General features: G+C 36.9%; 1 protein-coding gene and 1 pseudogene across 2 annotated transcripts in view; one reads left to right on the top strand and one right to left on the bottom strand.

The window, feature by feature from the left end:
* LOC306639797 (olfactory receptor 4C11-like) overlaps positions 1–24,993 on the bottom strand; it is a 337,410-nt pseudogene that overhangs the window by 68,848 nt on the left and 243,569 nt on the right. The window lies entirely within an intron of this gene.
* On the top strand, positions 15,159–16,114 carry LOC306638922 (olfactory receptor 4S2-like; the record flags this gene model as incomplete). The annotated part of the gene is given in 2 exon segments (XM_079102376.1): positions 15,159–15,411; positions 15,414–16,114. Coding segments are annotated over 2 exon segments (954 nt in total).

Below are 24,993 nucleotides of genomic sequence, written 5' to 3'. Positions count from 1 at the left end.
TGTGAGATTGATTCCCAAGTATTTTATTTTATTTTATTTTTTGAGGCTATTTTGAATGGGGTAGTTTTCCTAACTTCTCTTTCTGAAGATTCATCACTTATGTATAAAAATGCATTGGATTTATGAGCATTGATCTTGTAACCTGCTATTTTGCTGAATTCATTTATGAGTTCTAAAAGTTTTCTGGTGGAATTTTCCGGTTCTTCTAAATGTGTAATCATGTCATCAGTGAACAGGGATAGTTTGAGTTCTTCTTTTCCTATTCGTATCCCTCCCTTTAATTTCTTTCATATGTCTAATTGCTCTGGCTAGAGTTTCAAGGATGATGTTGAATAGAAGATCTCAATAACCATAGATATCAATAACACAATCAACAATTTGGACTTTATGGGCACATATAGAATATACCATCCAACAAAGAACGAATACACTTTCTTCTCAGCAGCACATGGATCCTTCTCTAAAATAGACCATATTTTATGCCACAAAGCTACTGTTAGCAAATACAAGAAGATGGAGATACTACCTAGTGTTCTACAAGATCATAATGGATTGAAATTAGAAATAAATGACAGAACAAAAAAACAGAAACTTCTCCAATACCTGGACATTAAATAACACACTGTTATATGATGAATGGATAACAGAAGACATCAGGAGGGAAATTAAAAAATTCTTAGAAGTAAACGAGAACAAAGAAACATCATATCAAAATCTGTGGGACACGATGAAAGCAGTACTTAGAGGAAGATTTATTTCATGGGGCACATTCAACAAAAGAAGTAAAAATCAACAAATAAATGACTTAACACTACAGCTCAAAGCCCTAGAAAAAGAAGAGCAGACCAACACCAAAAGTAGTAGAAGACAGGAAATAGTTAAAATCAGAGCCGAAATCAATGAAATTGAAGCAAAAGAAAGAATTGGAAAAATTAACAAAATAAATAGTTGGTTCTTTGAAAAATAAACAAAATTGATAAACCCTTAGCCACACTAACAAAGAGAAAGAGGGAGAAAACTCAAATTACTAAAATTCGGAATGAACAAGAAAATATCACAACAGACACGAGTGAAATACAAAACATAATTAGAAGCTATTTTGAAAATCTATATTCCAACAAAACAGAAAACCTTGAAGACATCAACAAGTTTCTAGAGACATATGAATTACCTAAGCTGAATGAGGAGGACATACAAAACTTAAATAAATCAGTTTTGAGCAATGAAATAGAAGAGGTCATCAAAAGACTACCAACAAGGAAAACTCCGGGACCAGATGGGTTTTCAGACGAGTTCTACAAAACCTTTAAAGAAGAGCTCATTCCAGTACTCCTCAAAGTATGCCATGAAATAGAAGAGGAGGGAACCCTCCCAAACTCGTTCTATGAAGCCAATATCACCCTGATACCTAAACCAGAGACACATCGAGGACAGAAAATTTCAGACCACTATCCTTCATCAACATCGAAGCAAAAATTCTCAAACAAATTTTAGCAAATCTCATACAAAAACATATTAAAAAGATAGTGCTCCACAATCAAGTGGGTTTTAGCCCAAGCATGCAAGGTTGGTTCAACATCTGGAAATCAATAAATTTCATTCACCATCTCAACAGACTTAAAGTTAAGAATCACATGATTATTTCGATAGATGCAGAAAAAGCATTTGATAAAATACAGCATCACTTTGTGCTCAAAACACTAGAAAAAATAGGGATAGTGGGAACATTACTTAACATTATAAAGGCCATCTACGCTAAACCTGTGGCCAATATCATTCTAAATGGTGAAAAACTGAAAGCATTCCCCCTAAAAAGTGGAACAAGGCAGGGATGCCCTCTTTCACAACTTCATTCTTCTTTAAGTGAGTAATATTCTGTTGTGCACATGTACCATATTTTCTTTATCCATTCATCTGTTCAAGGGCACCTAGGTAGGTTCCATACTTTAGATATTGTGAATTGAGCTGCTGTAAACATTAATGTGATTGTGTCACTGTAGTATGCTGATTTTAAGTACTTTGGGTATAAACCTAGGAGCAGAATAGCTGGTCAAATTGTGGTTCCATTACAGGTTTTCTGAGGAATGTCCATACTGCTTTCCAGAGTGCTCGCACCAGTTTGCAGTCCATCAGCAATGTATGAGTGTACCTTTTTCCCACATCGTCACCAACATTTATTGTTGCTTATATTCTTGGTAATGCACTTTCTGACTGTAGTGAGATGAAATTTCAGGGTAGTTTTGATTTGTATTTCTCTAATTGTTAAGGATTTTGACATTTTTTAATATATTTGTTGATCAATTGTATTTCTTCTATGGAAGTGTCTGTTCAGTCCCTTGATCCATTTATAGATTGGGTTATTTGTTGTTTTGGTGCTAATTTTTTTTTTTAATTTTTATACATCCTGGAGATTAATTCTCTATCTCAGATGCATGTAGTAAATATGTTTTCCTATTCTGTATACTCTTTCTTCATGTTATTAATTGTTTCCTTTGCTGGGAAGAAGCTTTTTAACTTGATTCCATCCCATTTTTTGATTCTTGATTTTACTTCTTGTCCTTTAGGCATCTTGTGAAGGAAGTCAGGTCTTAAGCCAACATGGTGAAGATTTGGGCCTATTCTTTCTTCTATTAGGTGCAGGTTCTCTGTTCTAGTGCCGAAGTCTTCGATCCACTTGGAGTTGAGTCTCATGTAAGGTGAGAGATAAGGGTATAATTTTGTTTTGTTCCCAGCAGCGTTTGTTGAATAGTTTATCTTTTCTTTGGTGAATATTTTTGGATCCTTTGTCTTGAGTGAGATACCTGTATTTATGTGGCTTTGTCTCTGTGTCTTCTGTTCTGCACCATTGGTCTATGTGTCTGTTTTGGTGCCAGTGCCATGCTGTTTTTGTTTCTGTGGCTCTGTAGCATAGTTTTAAGTTCTGGCATTATGATGCTTCCTGCTTTACTTTTCTTGCTAAGAATACTTTGTCTATTCTGGGTTTCTTATTTTTCCAAATGAATTTCAGGATTGGTTTTTCTATTTCTACTGAAATATATATTCAATTGAATGTTAATCTCATTCAATGAAAGTGAGCTTCGCTTGTTTTAAAAATTCATAGAAATTCACAAACTATTTGTCTTTTTAAAAATTATTTAATGTTTTAAGTGGTGTTTTATAGACATAAGGAGCGATGAAATACCCTGAGGTATATATCAATATGTGCATAGTGTAATTTAGTCAGTTTCATTCTGCACTTTTTATGTTCCTTCTCTTACCCCTCTATCCTCTCTGTTTTCTTCCCTGGTCTCCCTTCTATTTTTATAAAAGCATTCCCTTTATTCCCTTATTTTTTTCCTTATTTCGTTTACATGAAGAAAACATTTGACACTTGACTTTCTGAATCTTGTGTGATGCACTTTAGTTCCATCCGTTTACCAGTGAATGTCATAATTTCACTTTTCTTTATGGTGAGTAAAACTCCACTGTTTGTCTTTTTACAGGCACCTGGGTTGGTTCCATAACTTGGTTATCATGATTAGTGTAAGCACATTGATGAGCCTGTATCACTAGAGTATGCTGATTTCAGCTCTTTAGATAAATACCAAGGAGTGGGATAGTAGGGCCATGCAGTTGTTCCATGGCTAGTCTTTTTTTTTTTTTTTTTTTTTTTTTAATTAAAAATCATAAATTTACATAGGGCAATGTTGTTTGATTCATTCTGTTATTTTTTCCATGGATAGTCTTTTAAGGAGTATCCATAGTGCTTTCCAAAGTGGTTTTACGAATTTGCAGTCCCACCAAGAATGTGTGAGTGTATCTTTCCCCCACATTCTTGTCAGCATGTATCATTATTTTTTATTCTTGATAACTGCCATTTTGACTGGAGTGAGATGAATTCACAGTGTAGTTTTGTTTTGCATTTCCTTGATTTCTAGGAATATTGAAGACTTTTCCATATGTATGTCATTTGAATTAGTCTTTGTAAAATTAATAATAAATAGGTAAAAGTTTTTACTTCATTGTATACACATATCTTTGCATGTTTTACACAAGAATGATTGTAATATGTTCTGTAATCACTGTTTGACAAATGAAAGAACTAAAAACCAGAAAGTTGTGGAAGTTAAGATCACACAAAAATGAAGCAATAGGCCATTTATTGGAAACCACATAAAGGCAGCTAACTCAAGCACACTCATTCCTCATAACTTGCTTTCTTGTGAAAACAATAGCCCCCTTTACTTTACAAGCTGAATATTAATCTTAATTTCTAAGAAATATTATCTTTTAAACTAAGGAATTCAAAATGATGCTGAAAATCAGGGGCTGATATTTTTTCTTCCTTTTAGAGGCTGTGGTGAGGCAGGTTGAACACTGATGTTCTCTCTCTGTCAAGGTGCCATCCAGTGCAGATTTGACTAACAAACTTGTTGCAGCAGAGATGAAAAAATCCAGTTATCAGATGCTTTGAGTAATGTGGCATTTCTATTCAGTGCACATACATCAGAGGCCCCAGTTTCCCAACTGTACAGTTTGATCAATACTTGCCTTGGATCAGCAAGCTCAATGATACAGTACAAATGTCCATTCTGAACACATGATTGATACAAAGAAAGCTATATTTGTCTCTCCTGGGTCTTTGGACAAACTGGCATTCAGCTGACCTAATGGTGCTTGACTGGGTTTACTTCCAGACATCATGGTAAGGCTGGTGTTCCAAGGTGACTTTTCTAAAATATATATATACTTTTCTAAAATATATATATATATATATATATTTTTTTTTTTTTCTGCATGACATATCACCTTTACAAGTGATCATCATACAGGAAGTAGAGGCATAAGAACAATGAACCAACAAGGCATTCCCATTTGCAAACTGTAGACTTGAATACTGGAGACCCTGATATGATAAATGTGTTCACTTCTGGGTATGTTTAAATGAGAAAACCACTGGCCTATGGAGAAAGATGAAAGCTCTGTTTACATATTCCACGGAGAATTGCTTAGAAATGTGTTTACACTAGTTTACATTGCTCTAATGGAGAGTTCTACAACCTCCAGTTAGAAGATGAAGGAAGAAATGTTTTCTGTTTGTTCCACTACTAACTAAATAAATCATTTTACATCCAAAATAAGAAAGATTCTTATTTTTTTAATTAATGAAAGAATCAATGAAAATTATACTTTACTATCTTGTCACAGGAAGGATGGAACACTACAGGATTGGCAGTCAGTCTTATAATCATATGTCTTTGGAATATGATGCTCTTGAGTGTTAGAATTCCATTAGAAATGGAGAGTCTCTGTTCTCATGCATCTTGGTCAGGTCCTTCATAGTAATCAGGAGTAGACTCCAGGAGCTTCTCCCATGGGTATTAGCTCAGAAACTTCTGTAAACAGGCCTAAGTTTATGAAGCCCACTCATGCAAACCTGTATAGTCTCATATGTTCCACTTCCTGGCAGAGACTCATGGATTGAACAACCCCTGCATGGGTAGGGACATTAAAAATTTAATGTCATGAATAACCCTCAAAACTTTTGTAATGTGAACACATGCAGGAAAGAGTACTGTGAATAAAATGTTTCAGACAGATGACACATATTTATTACACTATCTTCTAAGTGTCTGAGTTGTAGCCCCTGTGTGATGGATAACAGAACTCTTGGTAGTGTATTTCCAAATGGACTCTTTGGCTTCTGTTGGCTCACAGAGTCCTTATGCTTTATAAACTAGGCCATTTGAAAGTTTACACCAACATGAAACCATCACAAATCTGCTTCTTGACCCTGTTTCCTTTTTTATTGAGTCAACTTTTCTGCTGAAACCTGATGATGAATATCTCTTTTACATTTATTTTTTATTGTCAAAAAACAAAAATATAAGATAAGGTCTTCAGGGGAAAGAAAAATAGACAAGGATGAGGGGAAAGAAAATAAAAGGAGTAGGACAAGAGTCAATCTTAATAATTTAAGCTCAGACCTAAAGAATTATAGCACACACTACAGTTTATTGTATGTCACAAATGCATCTCATCCAACCTCTTTCTCCAGAAACCAGAATGCATCCCTTTAAGAAGAAAAGAGTGAACGCTGAAAGTACCATCAATGAACCTTTTCCATTCTGAGAACTTTCTACAGAATAGACTAATTCAATTTCAATACACAGCAATATACATTTAATACATTTCATATTAAATATATAATATATCATGCATATAGCAAGGATCAGTAATTCAAGGAACAATATGCAATCCAAAATTACTTATGTTTGATGAATTGCTTTGTTCAGGTCACAGTTATAAATGTAAGAGTCACTTGGATTTAAAATGAAGCAAAGGCACTTTTTTTTTTTTTTTTTTTTTTTTAAACAAATGGGATTCATGTTGTTTCTCTGTTTGTACATGGCGTAAAGGCATACCATTTGTGTAATCAAATATTTACATAGAGCAATGTTGTTTGATTCATTCTGTTATTTTTTCCCTTCCCCCCACCCCTCCCACCCCTCTTTACCCTCTATACAGTAGTTCCTTCCTCCATACTTGCCCCCCTCCCTAACCCTAACTCTAACCCTTCCCTCCCCCCCCATTATGTGTCAACCTCCACTTATTAGCGATATCATTCGTCCTTTGGCTTTTTGAGATTGGCTTATCTCACTTAGCATGATATTCTCCAATTTCATCCATTTGCCTGCAAATGTCATAATTTTATCATTCTTTATGGCTGAGTAATATTCCATACTATATATATACCACAGTTTCTTTATCCACTCATCAATTGAAGGGCATCTAGGTTGGTTCCACAGTCTGGCTATTGTGAATTGAGCAGCTATGAACATTGATGTGGCTGTATTTCTGTAGTATGCAGATTTTAAGTCCTTTGGGTATAGGCCAAGGAGTGGGATAGCTGGGTCAAATGGTGGTTCCATTCCAAGTTTTCTAAGGAATCTCCACACTGCTTTCCAGAGTGGCTGCACTAATTTGCAGCCCCACCAGCAGTGTATGAGTGTACCTTTCTCCCCACATCCTCGCCAACACCTGTTGTTGCTCGTATTCTTGATAATCGCCATTCTAATTGGGGTGAGATGGAATCTTAGGGTGGTTTTGATTTGCATTTCTCTTATTACTAGAGATGTTGAACATTTTTCCATATGTTTGTTGATTGCTTGTAGATCTTCTTCTGTGAAGTGTCTATTCATTTCCTTAGCCCATTTGTTGACTGGACTATTTGAATTCTTGGAGTAGAGTTTTTTGAGTTCTTTATAGATTCTGGAGATTAGTGCTCTATCTGAAGTATGATTGGCAAAGATATTCTCCCACTCTGTAGGCTCTTTCTTCGCATTGCTGATAGTTTCCTTTGCTGAGAGAAAGCTTTTTAGTTTGAATCTATCCCAGTGGTTGATTCTAGCTTTTATTTCTTGTGCTATGGGAGTCCTGTTAAGGAAGTCTGGTCCTAGACCAACAAGGTGAAGATTTGGACCTACTTTTTCTTCTATAATCTGCAGGGTCTCTGGTCTGATTCCGAGGTCCTTAATCCATTTTGAGTTTAGTTTCGTGCATGGTGAGAGATATGGGTTTAGTTTCATTCTGTTGCATATGGATTTCCAATTCTCCCAGCACCATTTGTTGAAGAGGCTATCTTTTCTCCATTGCATATTTTTGGCCCCTTTGTCTAGTATGAGAAAATTGTATTTATTTGGGTTTGTGTCCATGTCCTCTATTCTGTACCATTGATCTACCTTTCTATTTTGGTATCAATACCATGCCGTTTTTGTTACTATTGCTTTGTAGTAGAGTTGAAGATCTGGTATTGCAATACCCCCTGTTTCACTCTTCCTGCTAAGGATTGCTTTAGCTATTCTGGGTTTCTTATTCTTCCAGATGAATTTCATAATTGCTTGCTCTATTTCTGTAAGGTACACAATTGGGATTTTAATTGGAATTGCATTGAATTTGTATAGCACTTTAGGTAGTATGGCCATTTTGACAATATTAATTCTTCCTATCCAAGAACATGGAAGATCTTTCCATCTTCTAAGGTGTTCTTTAATTTCTTTCTTTAGTGTTGTATAGTTCTCATTGTAGAGGTCTTTCACCTCTTTTGTGAGATTGATTCCCAAGTATTTTATTTTTTTCGAGGCTATTGTGAATGGGGTAGTTTTCCTAATTTCTCTTTCTGAAGATTCATCACTTATGTATAAAAATGCGTTGGATTTATGGGCATTGATCTTGTAACCTGCTACTTTACTGAAATCACTTATGAGTTCTAAGAGTTTTCTGGTGGAATTTCCAGGTTCCTCTAAATATATAATCATGTCATCAGCGAACAGGGATAGTTTGAGTTCTTCTTTTCCAATTCGTATCCCTTTAATTTCTTTGGTTTGTCTAATTGCTCTGGCCAGAGTCTCAAGAACGATGTTGAATAGAAGTGGTGAAAGAGGGCATCCCTGCCTTGTTCCAGTTTTTAGGGGGAATGCTTTCAGTTTTTCACCATTTAGAATGATATTAGCCATGGGCTTAGCATAAATGGCCTTTACAATATTAAGGAATGTTCCCACTATCCCTATTTTTTCTAGTGTTTTGAGCATGAAGGGGTGCTGTATTTTATCAAATGCTTTTTCTGCATCTATTGAAATAATCATGTGATTCTTGACTTTAAGTCTATTAATATGGTGAATTACGTTTATTGATTTCCTGATGTTGAACCAACCTTGCATCCCTGGGATGAAACCCACTTGATCATGGTGCACTATCTTTTTAATATGTTTTTGTATGCGATTTGCTAAAATTTTGTTGAGAATTTTTGCGTCGATGTTCATTAAGGATATTGGTCTGAAATTTTCTTTCCTTGATGAGTCTCTGTCTGGTTTAGGTATCAGTGTGATATTGGCTTCATAGAATGAGTTTGGGAGGGTTCCCTCCTCTTCTATTTTATGGAATACTTTGAGAAGTATTGGAATGAGCTCTTCCTTAAAGGTTTTGTAGAACTCGGCTGAGAACCCATCTGGTCCCGGACTTTTCTTTGTTGGAAGGCTTTTGATGACTTCTTCTATTTCAGTACTTGAAATTGGTCTATTTAAATTGTTTATGTCCTCCTCATTCAGTTTAGGCAATTCATATGTCTCTAGAAACCTGTTGATGTCTTCGAAATTTTCTATTTTGTTGGAGTATAGATTTTCAAAATAGTTTCTAATTATGTTTTGTATTTCCATCCTGTCTGTTGTGATATTTCCTTGTTCATTCCGAATTTTAGTGATTTGGGTTTTCTCTCGTCTTGTCTTTGTTAGTGTGGCTAAAGGTTTATCAATTTTGTTTATTTTTTTGAAGAACCAACTATTTATTTTGTCAATTTTTTGTATTGTTTCTTTTGTTTCAATTTCATTGATTTCAGCTCTGAGTTTAACTATTTCCTGTCTTCTACTACTTTTGGTGCTGTTCTGTTCTTCTTTTTCTAAGGCTTTGAGCTGTAGTGTTAGGTTGTTTATTTGTTGAGTTTTACTTCTTTTATTAAATGCGCTCCATGAAATAAATTTCCCTCTAAGTACTGCTTTCATAGTGTCCCAGAGATTTTGATATGATGTTTCTTTGTTCTCATTTACCTCTAAGAATTTTTTAATTTCCTTCCTAATATCTTCTGTTATCCATTCATCATATAATAGCATATTGTTTAATCTCCAGATGTTGGAATAGTTTCTGTGTTTTACTCTTTCACTTATTTCTAACTTCAATCCATTATGATCTGATAGAATACATGCTAGTGTCTCTATCTTCTTGTATTTGCTAACATTAGCTTTGTGGCATAATATATGGTCTATTTTAGAGAAGGATCCATGTGCTGCTGAGAAGAAAGTGTATTCACTCTTCTTTGGATGGAATATTCTATAAATGTCCGTTAAGTCTAAATTATTGATTGTGTTGTTGAGATCTATGGTTTCTTTGTTCAATTTTTGTCTGGAAGATCTGTCCAGTGGTGAGAGCGGTGTGTTAAAATCACCTAGTATTATTGTGTTGTGGTCTATTTGGTTTCTGAAATTGAGAAGGATTTGTTTGACATACATAGATGAGCCACTGTTTGGGGCATAGATGTTTATGATTGTAATATCTTGCTGATTTATGCTTCCCTTAAGCAGTATGAAATGACCTTCTTTATCCCTTCTGACTAACTTTGGCTTGAAGTCCACATTATCGGAAATGAGGATGGATACTCCAGCTTTTTTGCTGAGTCCATGTGCATGGTATGTTTTTCCCCATCCTTTCACCTTTAATCTATGGGTATCTTTTTCTATGAGGTGAGTCTCTTGCAGGCAACATATTGTTGGATCTTTCTTTTTAATCCAGTCTGCCAGTCTATGTCTTTTGATTGATGAATTCAGGCCATTAACATTCAGGGTTATTATAGAGAAATGATTTGGTTTCCCGGTCATTTGGTTCATTTTTAAAATTTTGTTTATTTATTTGTTTGACACAACTTGTTTCCTCCTTTATTTGACAATTCCTTTAGGATAATTCCTCCCTTTGCTGATTTGCTTCTTTGTTTTTCATCTCTTCCTCATGGAATATTTTGTTGAGAATGTTCTGTAATGCTGGCTTTCTTTTTGTAAATTCTTTTAGCTTTTGTTTATCATGGAAGGATTTTATTTCATCGTCAAATTTGAAGGTAAGTTTTGCTGGGTATAAGATTCTTGGTTGGCATCCATTTTCTTTCAGGGCTTGAAAAATGTTGTTCCAGGACCTTCTAGCTTTTAGGGTCTGGATTGAAAAATCTGCTGATATGCGTATTGGTTTCCCCCTGAATGTAATTTGGTTCTTTTCTCTCACAGCCTTTAAAATTCTGTCTTTATTTTGTATGTTAGGTATTTTCATTATAATGTGTCTTGGTGTGGGTCTGTTGTAATTTTGTGTATTTGGAGTCCTGTAAGCCTCTTGAACTTGATTTTCCATTTCATTCTTCAGATTTGGGAAATTTTCTGATATTATTTCATTGAATAGGTTGTTCATTCCTTTGGCTTGTTTCTCTAGGCCTTCCTCAATCCCAATAATTCTTAAATTTGGCCTTTTCATGATATCCCATAGTTCTTGTAGATTCTGTTCATGATTTCTTACCATCTTCTCTGTTTGTTCAGCTTTGTTTTCAAGGTTAAATATTTTGTCTTCAATGTCTGAGGTTCTGTCTTCCAGGTGTTCTATCCTATTGGATATGCTTTCTATGGAGTTCTTAATTTGGTTTATTGTTTCCTTCATGTCAAGGATTTCTGTTTGGTTTTTTTTCAATATCTCTAACTCTTTATTGAAATGATCTTTTGCTTCCTGTATTTGCTCTTTTAACTGTCGATTGGTGCGATCAATCAATGCTTGCATTTGCTCTTTCATCTCATCATTCAATGCTTGCATTTGCTCTTTCATCTCATCGTTTGCTTCTCTGATCATTTTAATTATGTACATTCTGAACTCCTTTTCTGTCATTTCTTCTGCCATGCTGTCATTGGGTTTTATTGATGTAACATCTAGATTTGTTTGCAGCATTTTCTTTCCTTGTTTTCTCATGTTGTTCAGATATCAGTGGACCGCTGAGATATTGCAGATTTCCTCTGTTGATTTACAATGTCCCTGAAGATTTCTATATATATCCCCTCTTAGCCTTCAGTAGGCTGAAGTCTTGGAGGAAGTTGATAATGCGGTGCTCCACAAGGAAGCTGCCTCTCTAGGAGTGGTGGCCTTCAGGTGGGGTATAATCCCTGCTAGTGGGCAGATGTGCCTCCACTTGTTGACCAATGGTCATCCAAAGGGGACCTAGGCTGTGGGCTGAGGCAAGGCCTGTTTGGGCCTGTCTCTCTGGTTTTACCGTCCTTGTGGGGAAACCTCACCAGGCAGGGAAGACTCACCCAGTGGGGAGGTCTCGCTGGTCAGTTTCCTCCTAGAGGTTCCCCTCAATTTACAGCTACTGCCTGGGCTGGGCTGCCTTCCTCTGCAAAGTTTCCAGGGGCCCGGCCCTACCTCCTGGGCCTGGGAGCCTCACCCTTCGCAGATGAATCTCCTTAGGCTGCCCCTCCTCAGAGAATTTGCCCATAGGCCTGGAACCTTCGCTCCGCCCTAAGCCTGTCTCTGTGCGGCTCTTCCACCCAGAAGCCTCCTAGATCCTGGGACCCTGTTCTGCACCTAATCGCCTGGCTGTGTGGCCCCTCCTCTGAGCAGCCACCTGTGGCCCCGAACAATCGCTCTGAGTCCCAGAGACCCGCCACAGGCCTCTTCCTCCAGACAGCTGCCCAGTATGCCGGTGCTGTCACTAGGAGTCCAAGAAACTCACTTCGTGCCTCCTCCTCCCACCAACCACCCGTAGCCCGGGGCAATCAATCACTCCGAGTCGAAGTGACCCTCCCCGTTCCTCCTCCTTCTCCAGATAACCCCCCGGGTGTTCAGGAGCAGTCCCTCTGAGTGGCTCTGAATCCACGTGACTCGCTGCACGGGTCCTCTGGGCACGGCCCGGAGCTCTGGTGCGGCCCCTCAAGACCAAGCGTCCCACCACGCTTCTCCTCCAGGCAGCCCCCCTGTGTTCAGGAGCTGTCACTTTAAGACCAAACAACTCACCACTCGCCTTCTCCTCTGAGCAGCCGCCTGGAGCGCTAATGCAGTCACTGCGAGTCCAAAGGACCCGCCGCGCTCCTTCTCCTCCTTCTCCTACTCCTCCGGGCAGGCCCCGGGGTTCAGAAGTGGTCAGAGTCCAAACAGCTCGCCACGCCGCCCCTTCTCTGGCAACCGCCTGTAGCTCCCGTGTGGTCACCCGAATCCAAGCGGCCGCTCCTCTTCCTCCTCGTCCTCAGGGCAGGCCCCGGTGTTCAGAAGCGTTGTTCTGATTCCAAACAGCTCGCCGTGCAGCTTCTCCTCTGGCAACCGCCTGCAGTTCTGGTGCAGTCTCTCCGAATCCAAGTGGCCACGCTCCTCTCCTCCTCCTCAGGGCAGGCCCCGGTGTCCTGAGTCCACACAGTTCTCCCCGCCACTCCTCTCCCGGGCAGCCGCCGGAGCCCCAGTGGCTGCTCCGAGTCCCAGCGCTGTGCCGAGCGGCCTCCTCTACGGCGCTCCAGCGGGGGGAGGGGCGTCTCGCCGGCAGTTCTACTTCACAAAGTTTCCTGCGTTCCGGGACCCCCGTCCCATCCGGGATGCCCCCCCAGGGGGTGAGAGTCACCCGGCTACTTTGAGTTGGTCCCAAGCGTCTCAATATCTCCTCTCTTGAATCCTGAGTTCTGGAGCAACACGTAATGCAGCCACCCTCTAGGCCGCCATCTTGAAAAACCTCGCAAAGGCACTTTTAGTTTGAAAAAAATGCAGTAGGTTACATCCCTCCTTAGGTATGTGATTTGGTTTTAATCATGGTGAAAGGTTTTGGGAATAATCAAGTTTAAAGGTTATAATAATCTATAATTATTATAGATGTTTGGCAGTATGGGGAATTTGATTCAATGGCTATATTTTAACAACTGTAATATTATTCTAGGACACAATTCTAAGAAGTTATAGATAAATAAAATTTGAATGATAAATAATAAAGTGCATCTGTGCACAACCAAGAAATAAGATAGCATTAATGTGAATAGAAAATGCCAATCATTTCAAAGGACGGTGAAAATTTATCACATTAGAAATGATCAGAAAGGGGAGAATGGATTACTTTGAACTGGGTCTTGATTTAGGAAGATAGAAGAATTTTTCTAGGACTTTGTAGAATGAACAGTAGTGGAACATATCCCAGGTAATGTGTGGATGCTCATTGTCTCTTTCAACAGAATCAAGCAACAATATTCACAGCTCTTGAAAATGACTGTTAGTTCAGTTCTTGTAAAGTGAAGTGCTCTCAGTGAAGAGTAGTACTTTTTTCTAAGTTCAGCAGGAAAAAAAACAGGGGAAGAAATCTGTGAGCAGGGGATGTGGCTGATTCTAGATCTGATTTGTAGTATTGCTGTTACTATCATTACCATTAGTATTGCTATTTCATAATGCACAAAAGTAATCAGACCTGTGCTGATAACTCCACAATCTCTAGTACACAGACCTGATGAAACCTGCAGTTGTCATAAAGCTGACAATGACTGGCATAGCCTGCAAAACACTAGCTAAGAGCAGATTCCACAGCAGTAGGAAGCAAGGCACTAGATAGATGTTAAGGGGATGAGAAAACTCTCTAAATCTAGAGGAATCCTCTAGTGGCTTGAGTTTATGAAGAACCTTGAAAATCCTCAGTGAAAACTCCTCTGTATGCCCTTCTACCAAAATGTAAATGTGACCTCACTCCTGTGTCTGAAATTCCAACATGGAGATGTGTCCATTTACATGAAACCTTATGCATTTTCTAAACTCATAATAACAATCATAATGACACTAAAGGACAATCTTTTCCTGCAGTGTTACACTCACCCAAAATTGAAGAATTAAATATTCTAACTGGAGACGTGAAAAATTGGAAGGATACATAAAGGAATATTGACACAAAAAGAGCAGATCTTTCATTTTCGTGTTTTCCATTTTTTTCACTTTTGTGAAATTTGTGTATTTTCAGTTACTATACAAATGTATAGTAACAAATAGTGCTGGAGTAAATAAATACTGGTGAATACTCAGACACTGCACATTGCAGGAGCTTGAGTTCAAACAGAAGCCATAAATTTACCCACAGAGATCTGAAGGGGAGCTTGCAGAAGTCACCAGTCTGGACGTTCCAAGACTCATGAGTGTATGTAATGACCAGAATTGGCTGTAGTCAGAAGGGATCCTGTGGGCATGTTTTTACTTCATCACCAAAGAAAGGGAAACCTTGTCTCCAAACAAAGGATTACTTTAAATCTGATTTTACAGAAACAAAACTAACTAAATGTTTATCCGTAATGACCTATGTAAACCTTAGGTAAAGGTTAGGCATGTGAGCACCTTGGTTAGATGTGTTACTTCAGGGATTTTCTTTGTCTCTCTGTTCTCTGCTTCCCCTTCTGCAGGAATAAATCAGATATATTATTGAGGTAAATGATAAGAATGGAGACACTAAAATTTCTGTAATTATTCATGTCAATCTACAGTCAGTACCATTTTTCCATTTTTTAACTGTGATTATTAATTCATCCTGAATTAGAAAAAATGCTAATAGTCTTTCTGATGTATTTCTTTCAAATAATTTAACTCTTTTGGTTAACATGGCCTACTTGATTCATTACATGGAAAAAATAAACAATGTAACTGAATATATTTTCTGGGGACTTTCTCAAAATCCAGAGTTTGAAATAGTCTGCTTTGTGGTGTTCTTATTCTTTTACACAGTTATTCTTCTGGGAAACCTCCTCATCATGCTGACCATTTTCATGGGGAATCTTCTGAAGTCTCCCATGTATTTCTTTCTCAACTCCTTGTCTTTTGTGGACATTTGTTTCTCTTCAGCCACAGCACCCAGACAATTATTGACCTGTTAGCAAAGAACAAAACTATCTCGTATGAAGGGTGCATATTGCAACTCTTTGTGGTACATTTCTTTGGAAGCACTGAGATTTTTATCCTTATAGTAATGGCCTATGATTGTTATGTGGCCATCTGCAAACCTCTGCCCTATATGACCATCATGGACCTGGAGAAGTGCCATAAAATGTTGCTGGGGACCTGGGTAGGTGGGTTCATACACACTGTCATCCCCATGTCCCCAGTAGTTCAGCTACCCTTCTGTGGACCCAACAAGATCAATCACTACTTCTGTGATGTCTGCTCTGTGCTCAAACTTGCCTGCACAGACACACATGTTATCGGTGGTGTTGTGACAGCCAACAGTGGTACCGTCACTCTGGGGAGCTTTGTGATCTTGTTCATCTCCTATAGTGCCATTCTGGTTTCTTTGCGAAAGCAGTCAGCAGAAGGAAGATGCAAAGTTCTGTCCACCTGTGGAGCCCACATTGCGGTGGTCATCATCTTTTTTGGTCCCTGTACTTTCACATACATGCGCCCTGATGTTACATTTATGGAGGATAAGATGGTGGCTGTGTTTTACACCATTATCACTCCCATGCTAAATCCCATGATTTACACAGTGAGAAATGCAGAAGTAAAGAATGCCATGAAAAAAATATGGGTTAAGAAGGCTTTCTGGAATGCTAACAGCAAATAGTTGGAAATAATGATTCAAACTGGATGAACGTAAATGTGGAAGCCTTAGTTAACTCATCTGTACAATGAACAAAATAATAACATCAGAGGGTTTTCAGAAGTAGCACATGAAAGAAATACACACTGCACAGAATTAGGGTGTTCTTCATCATGATCATTACATTTACTACTTCACAATCACATAATGTTCTAAATATCCAAAGCCACAGTAATCTTAATATGCTCAGAATCTCAACTTGATCAGAGTAAGCATCATTGTTTTCTCCTCCTGCCCTTTGTCTCTTGTCATTTTCTTTAAGTGATTAAAAAACTATAAAATATTTAAGATTTTTTTCTGGCATTGCAAACTATGTTTGGAACAGATTAGAGAATTGATAATATATAAATTGGATGAATGAGAGAATACATAAAATCATCAAATCTTACCTAATGAATTTTGATGTAAGTCTCACAAAACAGTGAAAACTGAGTCTACTAATCTTGGAATGGGAGCAGAGATGTGTTCAGAAAGTTAGAGAGAAAATAATTTGCTCTCATGTGTTGGTTTTTGGAAAAAAAAGTTCTTTTCCACTCTTAGGTCTGATTTTCTATACACACACACTACTGTCTCCAACCCCATCAACTGTACTCAAAGCACTAACTTGCTTCTTCTGACTCTCATCTTTGCTTGCCATCTGACCAGCTATAAGTGACCACCAGCCAAATTCAGGAATGAATGAAAACAAATCAAATATGAGAACCAGTCTATTATAACTTCATTTCAAGTGTAAATATAACCTAATTAAATGCATGTGTTGAAAACCATGATCCTACAATATTTTTTGAACCAAACAGCTTTACTGAATATAGTAAGCCATTTATTGTAAGTCCATTATTTATAGTAAGTCCATTTATAGTAAGTCTGTTATTGACTGCACTAACACTATTTCCACCTTTGTGTTCCAGCGAGTCCCATATTGGACAGATATTCTTTTCTTGGTGTTAACTTTTATGTGCCCTGGTGGTAGATTTTTTTCCCTGACCATGAACCATGACCTGCACATTATTTTTCATGGTAAATAAACATGTGATTGTCTCTCTGAAATTGTTTCCTTATCACATCCACAATCTAATAGTATAGATGCTGCATCAACTTAGGATTATGTTTATGGTTGGGGTGGAGTATAATATGGTAAAGAGTGTGGTGCTCAAAAGTGATATCTGTTGTGATTGAATTCCCAAAAATAAAGATGGAGATATTTTAAATCTGCAAGACATCTATCTGTATAAGGATCTATAACAAAAGGGTAAGCCTTGATTTAAGGCTATGCATATCCATGGCTAGTGCCCCAGCTTGGAGAAGCATGCACTGGGCTTCCCTGTGCCTCTAGTAGACCAATTATGAAATGAAAAGTAAATTTATGCTCCTCACTCTATATTGATTGTTAATGTCACCTTCTGGGGTTTTCTGGAAATATAACAAAATATTTTAAGACAGTCTGATTCATTTAGCCAGGAATATGAGCTATGCAAATAGCTGTATTTTTAACTCTGCCCTCTAGTTATTTTCATACAGTCAATGGAACATCTGTGTACTCAGATTTAAAAATCTGGGAATAGATGATTCTTGATGTCCTTAGAACACAGGAAACGTATGTGTCAATGGGCTTCTAACAGCACCATCTGTTCTGCTAAAACTGAACTGAATTTAGAAAACTGGGTTATAAGTATGTTTTCCATTTTATAACTTTGTTCCTTGTGCCATTGAACTAAAGGATTAATGCTTGGGGGTATTGGTGACATCAGAATGATGAGCTCCTGAGAAAGTTGCAGTTTCCTGATTCATACTTTTCAAAGATAAAGTTGAGCACATGACAGAGGACGCAAGTTTCCTTCAGTGACTTTATAAACTCATACTTGTCCACAAAATTCCCTTAGTCACTCTCCATCAGAGGAGCTCAGAGAGTCTTGTGTGATTCCTAAGAAGATGAACGAGAAACATGAGAACTGACACTCTCCGCAGTCTATAGAGAGGAAGTGGTCCACAGAGCCTTTGATTCTGTAGATGCAAGAGCATAAGCATGACTGCCACCCTGGGGTACGACAGCATGAGTTTGGTTGGAAACTTCTTTGATAAAAAGTTGGAAATGATTCTAATTTTCAAGATGAAAAATACTAAAGTTTTTTATTCCTACATTTTTTATTCAGTGGCTATACTCCTCTCCCCTGGACCAGCACAAACCAATGGAGACACATTTCTAAGCAAGGCTCAATGAAACATATAACAATGATTTTCATATTTGCCCATGTATCATCCTTTTCTTAATTAAATATATCCAGAAATGAAAACAGGTCTCATATATAGGGGAATCTAGAATTAAAGTACTTCTTGGTTTCTTAGTGAGAATGCTTCATTTTCCAGTGTTCTGTTGAACCCAGTTCTTGTGTGGTGGGCAGTGTGCAATCTTACTGGTAGAGTAAGAGAACATTGCTACTTTGTGCATGAGAAAGAAAAGCTACCTGGAGGAACCAGGGCCCACCTTGAAATCTGGAAGTAAGCATAGCCACATCCAGCCTAAATCATCTGAATCCCATCTTCCCAAAGACACATCAAAAGTATTAAATGTAAGTTTTTAAAATTAACCATGCTTTGTAGAATGAACTTTTGCATAATGTTACCAATCTTGATCTTTCAAGAACAGTATTGCCAAATAGAAGAAGAAACGCTGAGGTACATTACATTCTTATATTAATAAAACTACAAAAACATTTTCAGTAAGGTACCTTGAAAGAAATAACATAAAAAGTCAAGCTACAGATAATGGACGTGAGAGACAGAATATGTTCTGGTTTCTGTCCATAATATCCATGCTTTAAATAATTATGGGTGATATGCAACTGTAATAACAGCTACTTGTAAGGCTGAGGCAGGAGGATCACACTAGTTTGAGACAAGCCTCACACTTAGTGAGACACTGTCTAAAATAAAATGAAATGAAATAAAATAAAACAAAATAAAGTAAAATAATGAGAGGACTGGGAATGTAACTCCACTGGTAAAGCATCCCTGAGTTCATTCTCCAGTAACCAGAATACATACATACATGCATGCACGCATACACACATACATACATACACACATATCTAAACTTAAGTATGCAGCCAGCCTCTCTCCCACTATTTTTCCTTGGATCACACAAATGAAGAATATCCTATTAACAATACTTATGTCTATTCCCTTTCACCCTGATTTTTTTTGACAATTATGAGGGTTAAAAAAATAAGTCAGAGTCATATTAATATACACTCTTGTAAGACCTGTTAATTTGGGGTAGAAATGAAATAGTTAAATTTTCACAGTAAGTAAAATCATTTTGCTATTGGAACATGTTGCCCATATACACATCAAGAACAGGCTTACTGAAAATAAACACCAGAATCAGACACCTGTCTAGATAGCAATGAATGTTCTGGTGAGTTTCAACTTTCTGAATTGGATGATCCCACCAGGGGTACCCTCTAGATCAACAACCAACATCAAAGCCTGATCCTGACTTGATCCCCAGTGGTCTTCTTATTTCAGTATATCCTATTACTAAACCTCATCTCATTGTTTTAATTTTTCAAGCAGGACTCATCTTGGGTCTCTTGAAAGTGAAACACTGTGCCAAAAACTTTATTTTTACCCTAGGACCATTTTCTACAAACTCGCTCATGACCTGGACACTTGGTTTCTGCTGTAATAGAAGTGTCCATAATTCAGTTTCTTAATGGGGAATGTAAACAGGTGACAGAGCACCAGAAAAAGGCAACCCTGTGTTTCTCATATTTGAAAACCTGATGAATATTCACCCCCTCTCTAAGGTCAAGTTCTGCAGTTATGTGGTGTGTTGCAGATGATACAGGTGATCTGAGTTCCCTTCCAAGTCACAGACATTGAAAATTCATACATAAATGGAGCAATTTCCTCAGCAGACGTAAGTTCCAGTTTTCAGCAAGTTTTACTTCCTTTTTTCCCCTAGTTTTACTGCAGTGTAATTGACAAACTTAAATCTTATGTATTCACTGTCTACTATATGATAATTTGACCCACATGTACATTTTGAAATAATTATCACAGTTAACCTGATTTATATGTCCAATGCCACACTCGCTTTCCTTGTATGATTGTATGTGTGTGTGTGTGTTATGAACTTGCTTAATTGACAGCCTTTCTTCCTTCCTAGGATGAGGATACTCATTTGTGGTGAGGTAACACTTTTGTTTAGTTTGAAAGCTAAAAGAAACCCCTCAATGTGATTCACAAGCCCCATCTGCAGAGAGCAATAACTAATTGCACACCAGGAACATCCACTTTCTTATCTGTGTGACTAGCTCACTTTGGGCCCTAAGTCAAGATGAAGAACTTCCACTCTGCACATTTACAAAAAGTATCACTTGGAGAATTATGAAGACCTTTAACAGGTGAAAATGTAATCATGAAAATACATTGATAAGTTTAAAGAAAGATGTCATCTCATGGAGGTGGCCTGGAATGGTGATAGCCAGGAGGTAGGGCAGTTGGGGAGGAGGAGCTGAGGAGAAGAGAGTGGAGGCACACAAAATCTCATGGGATAGAATTTCAAAAGATTTGTTGTATAACATGGTGATTGTGATTAATGACAATAGACTGTGTTCTAAAAATGCCAAGAAGAGTAGATATCAAATGTTCTCCCCTATGAAATGGTGAGTATGTGAAGTTAAAGCCTGTGTTGTCTTGCTGGATTTAGCCATTTCACACTTTATGATATAGAGCACTATGTATTCATGCTAAATGAATGAATTTCTATTAGTTAACTAAAAGGGCCCATAGAAAAAAATTGTTTATTCATCCTGAGACTTCTAAGTACTGGAATACATCAGCAGTTAGGTATAAGATTGATTAAAAATAACTTTGATAAATATATTGCAGTTTTTATTTTGGAAGCATAATTTATTTTAAAAAATTAAATTGAACAACACATACTTTTTGAATTGTTTTATTGTATGTATAGCAATGAAAAGCTCAAAAGGAAGTGCTTGGGAATTCTCTTTATTTGTAAGAGGGATCTCTGTTAAGATATATTTACTTCCTAAAGAAGGGCACAACTAACAAAACATACAGTCTTTATAATGCTCATTATAAAGTAGGATAATTTCTATTATGCCTGAAATCAAGAAAGAAAAAGTTAAATTTCAGAATTTATGGCATGGAAAGGATTTGGAATATCATGAAATCCAACATAACTTGCAGGGAGTAAAGAAATATAGTCATTGTTGTTTTTGACTGTTGTTTTTATATTTGGCTTTTTTTTTTTTTTTTTTTTTGCATGAGCCAGATCATGTAACTAAATGGCAATAATTGGGAAAAACTTGAGTATAATTCAAATCTATTGTGATTGCTTTTATCTCTGAAATTCCTGGCAATGTTGGTGTGTTTCTAAATTTATCTCTTATCTATGATGTAGGGGCTCTTATAATAAAAGAAACAACATGAGGTTCTTTTCAGATGTTAGTATCATTCATATGTGCATAAATATATAACATATAAGTAATAGTAACAGTACTGATTGGCAGACACATAGAACTTACTCTGAGGAAGCATTTATACAAAATGACAATTTATAATATGGCCTTTAGAAGTTTCCAACTTGCCTTGAATGTTATAATAGCACTTTCAGTCTTTTCCTACCTGAAATAAGTTAGACATTACATACAACAGTCCTCAGATGTCTGGAGTGCCCCCTGCTCCAGTGCAACATCATTCTGGGAGGTGAAGTCTTCTCAACCTGTTCTTTCCCTCAGGAAGCCCCTCTTCATATCTATTGCTGTAACTTGCAATTTTGTCCAAGTTCCCAGAAGATTGATGCCCATGGAGACTTTTTACTGAAACACATGGCCTATTCAATAGCCTCCCTCAATCAATTAGATTTAGACAATCGAGTACATAAATCCCAAGACTCGTTCTTCAAAAGTGTTCTCCTAGCACACCTACTTCCCAATAGTGAATTCAGATCTTCTATGCAAAGCTCTCTCCTTTCACATTGGGAGCTTCACTTATGTCATGATGAATATGTGGCTGTATATATTGATCTGTAGGTATTGAAGGTCTGTGGTACCATTAGGGGGGAAGAACAAAAGTCAGTCTTTGGAGATTCTGTCCTAGGCGAACTCATCATGCATTCATCAGTCAAAGGAAAACTATTGTTTGGGGGACTGGCAGAGGACTGACTCCAAAGCCTAAAAGTTCACATAGTTTTCATGTTCAAGATTTTAGGTCTTCTCACCCATATTTGTCCTTTCCAGCTCTGGAATATTCTCCAGGCAAGAATGCTGAGGCTGCAATTTTTAGAGTCCACATGTTTTGTTTGGAACAGTTGCTACATAGCTTTTATAGAAATTGAACATGGAAACTCCTACTCAGAAGTAGAAAAAAAATAAAAACAAAACACTCCTGGTGTTTTCAAGGGCAGAAATGTGGGGCTGTTCAGATGTCATTAGACCTGTCACAATAGAGATTTGAGTCCCAACTTCATAGTCCATACTCTTTGGGTGCTACACACCTTGGGACAGCAGAAACTTGGATTTCTCCAGCAACAAGTAAAAATTGCCCTTCTGAGCAGTACTGTGACCTCTCCTTGAAGGCTGAAGCAGAAGCTGTTGCTGTGCCCATGTACCCCATGTACATATTAGAAGCAGGTGGTCTTGGCTTAATCTGCAAACAATTCATCTCCTGAAGATAAAACTTACTAAGAGTTATTCTGTCTGAATTATGTGTTTTCAATTATCAAATAAAATGTTGATCTTGTGAATTATAATAATGATAAATAGGGATTCTTAATACCTGTTATCTATCATATTTAACAGAATATTTTCACATCTTTCTCTTCTGGTGAGATGCTTCTGATGATAGTTGCTCCACTGCCTTTTGTTCTATAGAAGTGTTCACTAGCTTTAACATTTATATATCTTCAAAGTTTAGTTAAGATTGAATTCACATACTCAAAGTGTTTAATTTGAGCACATTTACAACATAGGGTTGTGCAGCCATCAACATAGTCTTAATTTTAGAACATCGTTCATCCTTCAAAGAGAAACTCAGAGTCCATTCGTGCCTCACAACCAGCATCTTGACCAGTCCTTAGGGAACCCTAATATCCATCATTGTATGTTTGCTTTTGAGGTGTTTATCAAACAAAAAAAAATCATACAATATATAACCTTTTGTAACACACTTCTTTTATCATCATTTATTTAAAGTTCTCATGCATATTGTAGAATGTTATCAGTACTTATTTCCTTTTACTGTCTAATAATATTCCATTTATCAGTTAGTTGGTGTATGGTTTCTAGATTCTGGCTATTTTGAATAAAGCTGCTAGGAGTATAAAGTACAAGATTTTGTGCAAAGGTATGTTCATTTCTTTTGGGTGTTTCCCTAACAATGTAATTGCTAGGTCATACCACGACTACATATGGAACATGCTGAGGAACTGTCAAACAGTTTTTTCAGTGTGGAAGCCCTCTTCTGTGTTTCCACTGGCAATGTTTAGAGCTCCAGTTGCTCCACACCATGACTGCTCTTGCTATTTTCTTTCTATGAATCTGGGGTGGGCTGTGGCATCTCAGTGTGGCTTTAGTTGGTCTTTCTTAAATGCTCAAAGAGTTTAAACATTTTTTCATGTGTTTTTTGGCATCTTGCATAATTTTGTGGAGAAAATCTTATTTGTATATTTTCTCTATTTTTAATTGGCTTATTTTTCTTCTTAGTATGAAGTGTGTTTTTTTAATACATATTCTGGAAACAAGTTCCCTTATTAGATACCAGATTTGCTAGTATTTCTTCTACTCTGTGGGTAAGATTTTAACTTTGCTAATGGCATACATTTCAGAAGGAAAATCTTTGAATTTTGATGATGTCTAAGTTACTATTCAAAGTTACTATTATGTCTAAGTGATATTCAAAGTTACTATTATGTACTAATATTTAAAAATATTTCTATAACTTATGTTTATGGAAATTCAGTTAATCAATTTACTATATAAAAACAAACACTAGTTTTGACTATTTTTATCTTAAGATTAGAGCAATAAACTAATTTGAAAATCATTTTTAACTGAGATCAAACTTACATCCAATGAAGAACAGAGATTTAAAATATAGGCTTTAATGTAAAATAGAGAGAAAGTGACAGAGCTTTCTTACACCACCTACCTGTACCTATAGAACACTTCCTCATAATTGCCATTCCCCACCAAAGTGATGCAGTTGTTATAACTGATGAAACTGCATGGTCATATGATTTTCATGCAAAACAGTTAACAATAGCCTTCACTCTTTATGAATATTTTGTGGATTTTTGACTTAATGTGATGGCAGAACACATATTTATAGTAAAATGCAAATTAAAGTTTTATATTTTCCACAATGGCACATAGTTGAAATCATGTAATATTAATTTTTGCAAACTGGTTCCATTTACTAGTAGTGTGCTTATAAATTTCCTCTGTGTTTTTCCCATGGTTTGATGTGTTATTTCTTTTTAATAGAGAGTAATAGTCCATTCATTTTATACATAATCTGGATATAACACAGCTTATCTATTTATTAAATTTCTGAAAGACATCTTGATTTCTTTTAATTTTGGCAATCAGTTTTGAGAAAACTGATACAAATATCTATACACAGAGTTTGTGTAGACATAGGTTTCCAACTTGTTTTGTGAATAAAAAGGGTTGTGATTTCTGAATTTTATAGTAAGGGTGTCTATAAGAAACTGCCAATCATTCAATGTGGGTCTACCATTTTCCATTCCTAGTGACAGTGAGAGTTCCTGTTTCTGTACAACTTCACACTCTTTTTGGTATTTCCTGTTCTGGATT

The sequence above is a fragment of the Sciurus vulgaris genome, assembly GCF_902686455.1.
Source record: "Sciurus vulgaris genome assembly, chromosome: 11".
In the NCBI taxonomy this organism is placed as follows: Eukaryota; Metazoa; Chordata; class Mammalia; order Rodentia; family Sciuridae; genus Sciurus; species Sciurus vulgaris.
This window is presented reverse-complemented; position numbering and strand designations above follow the sequence as displayed.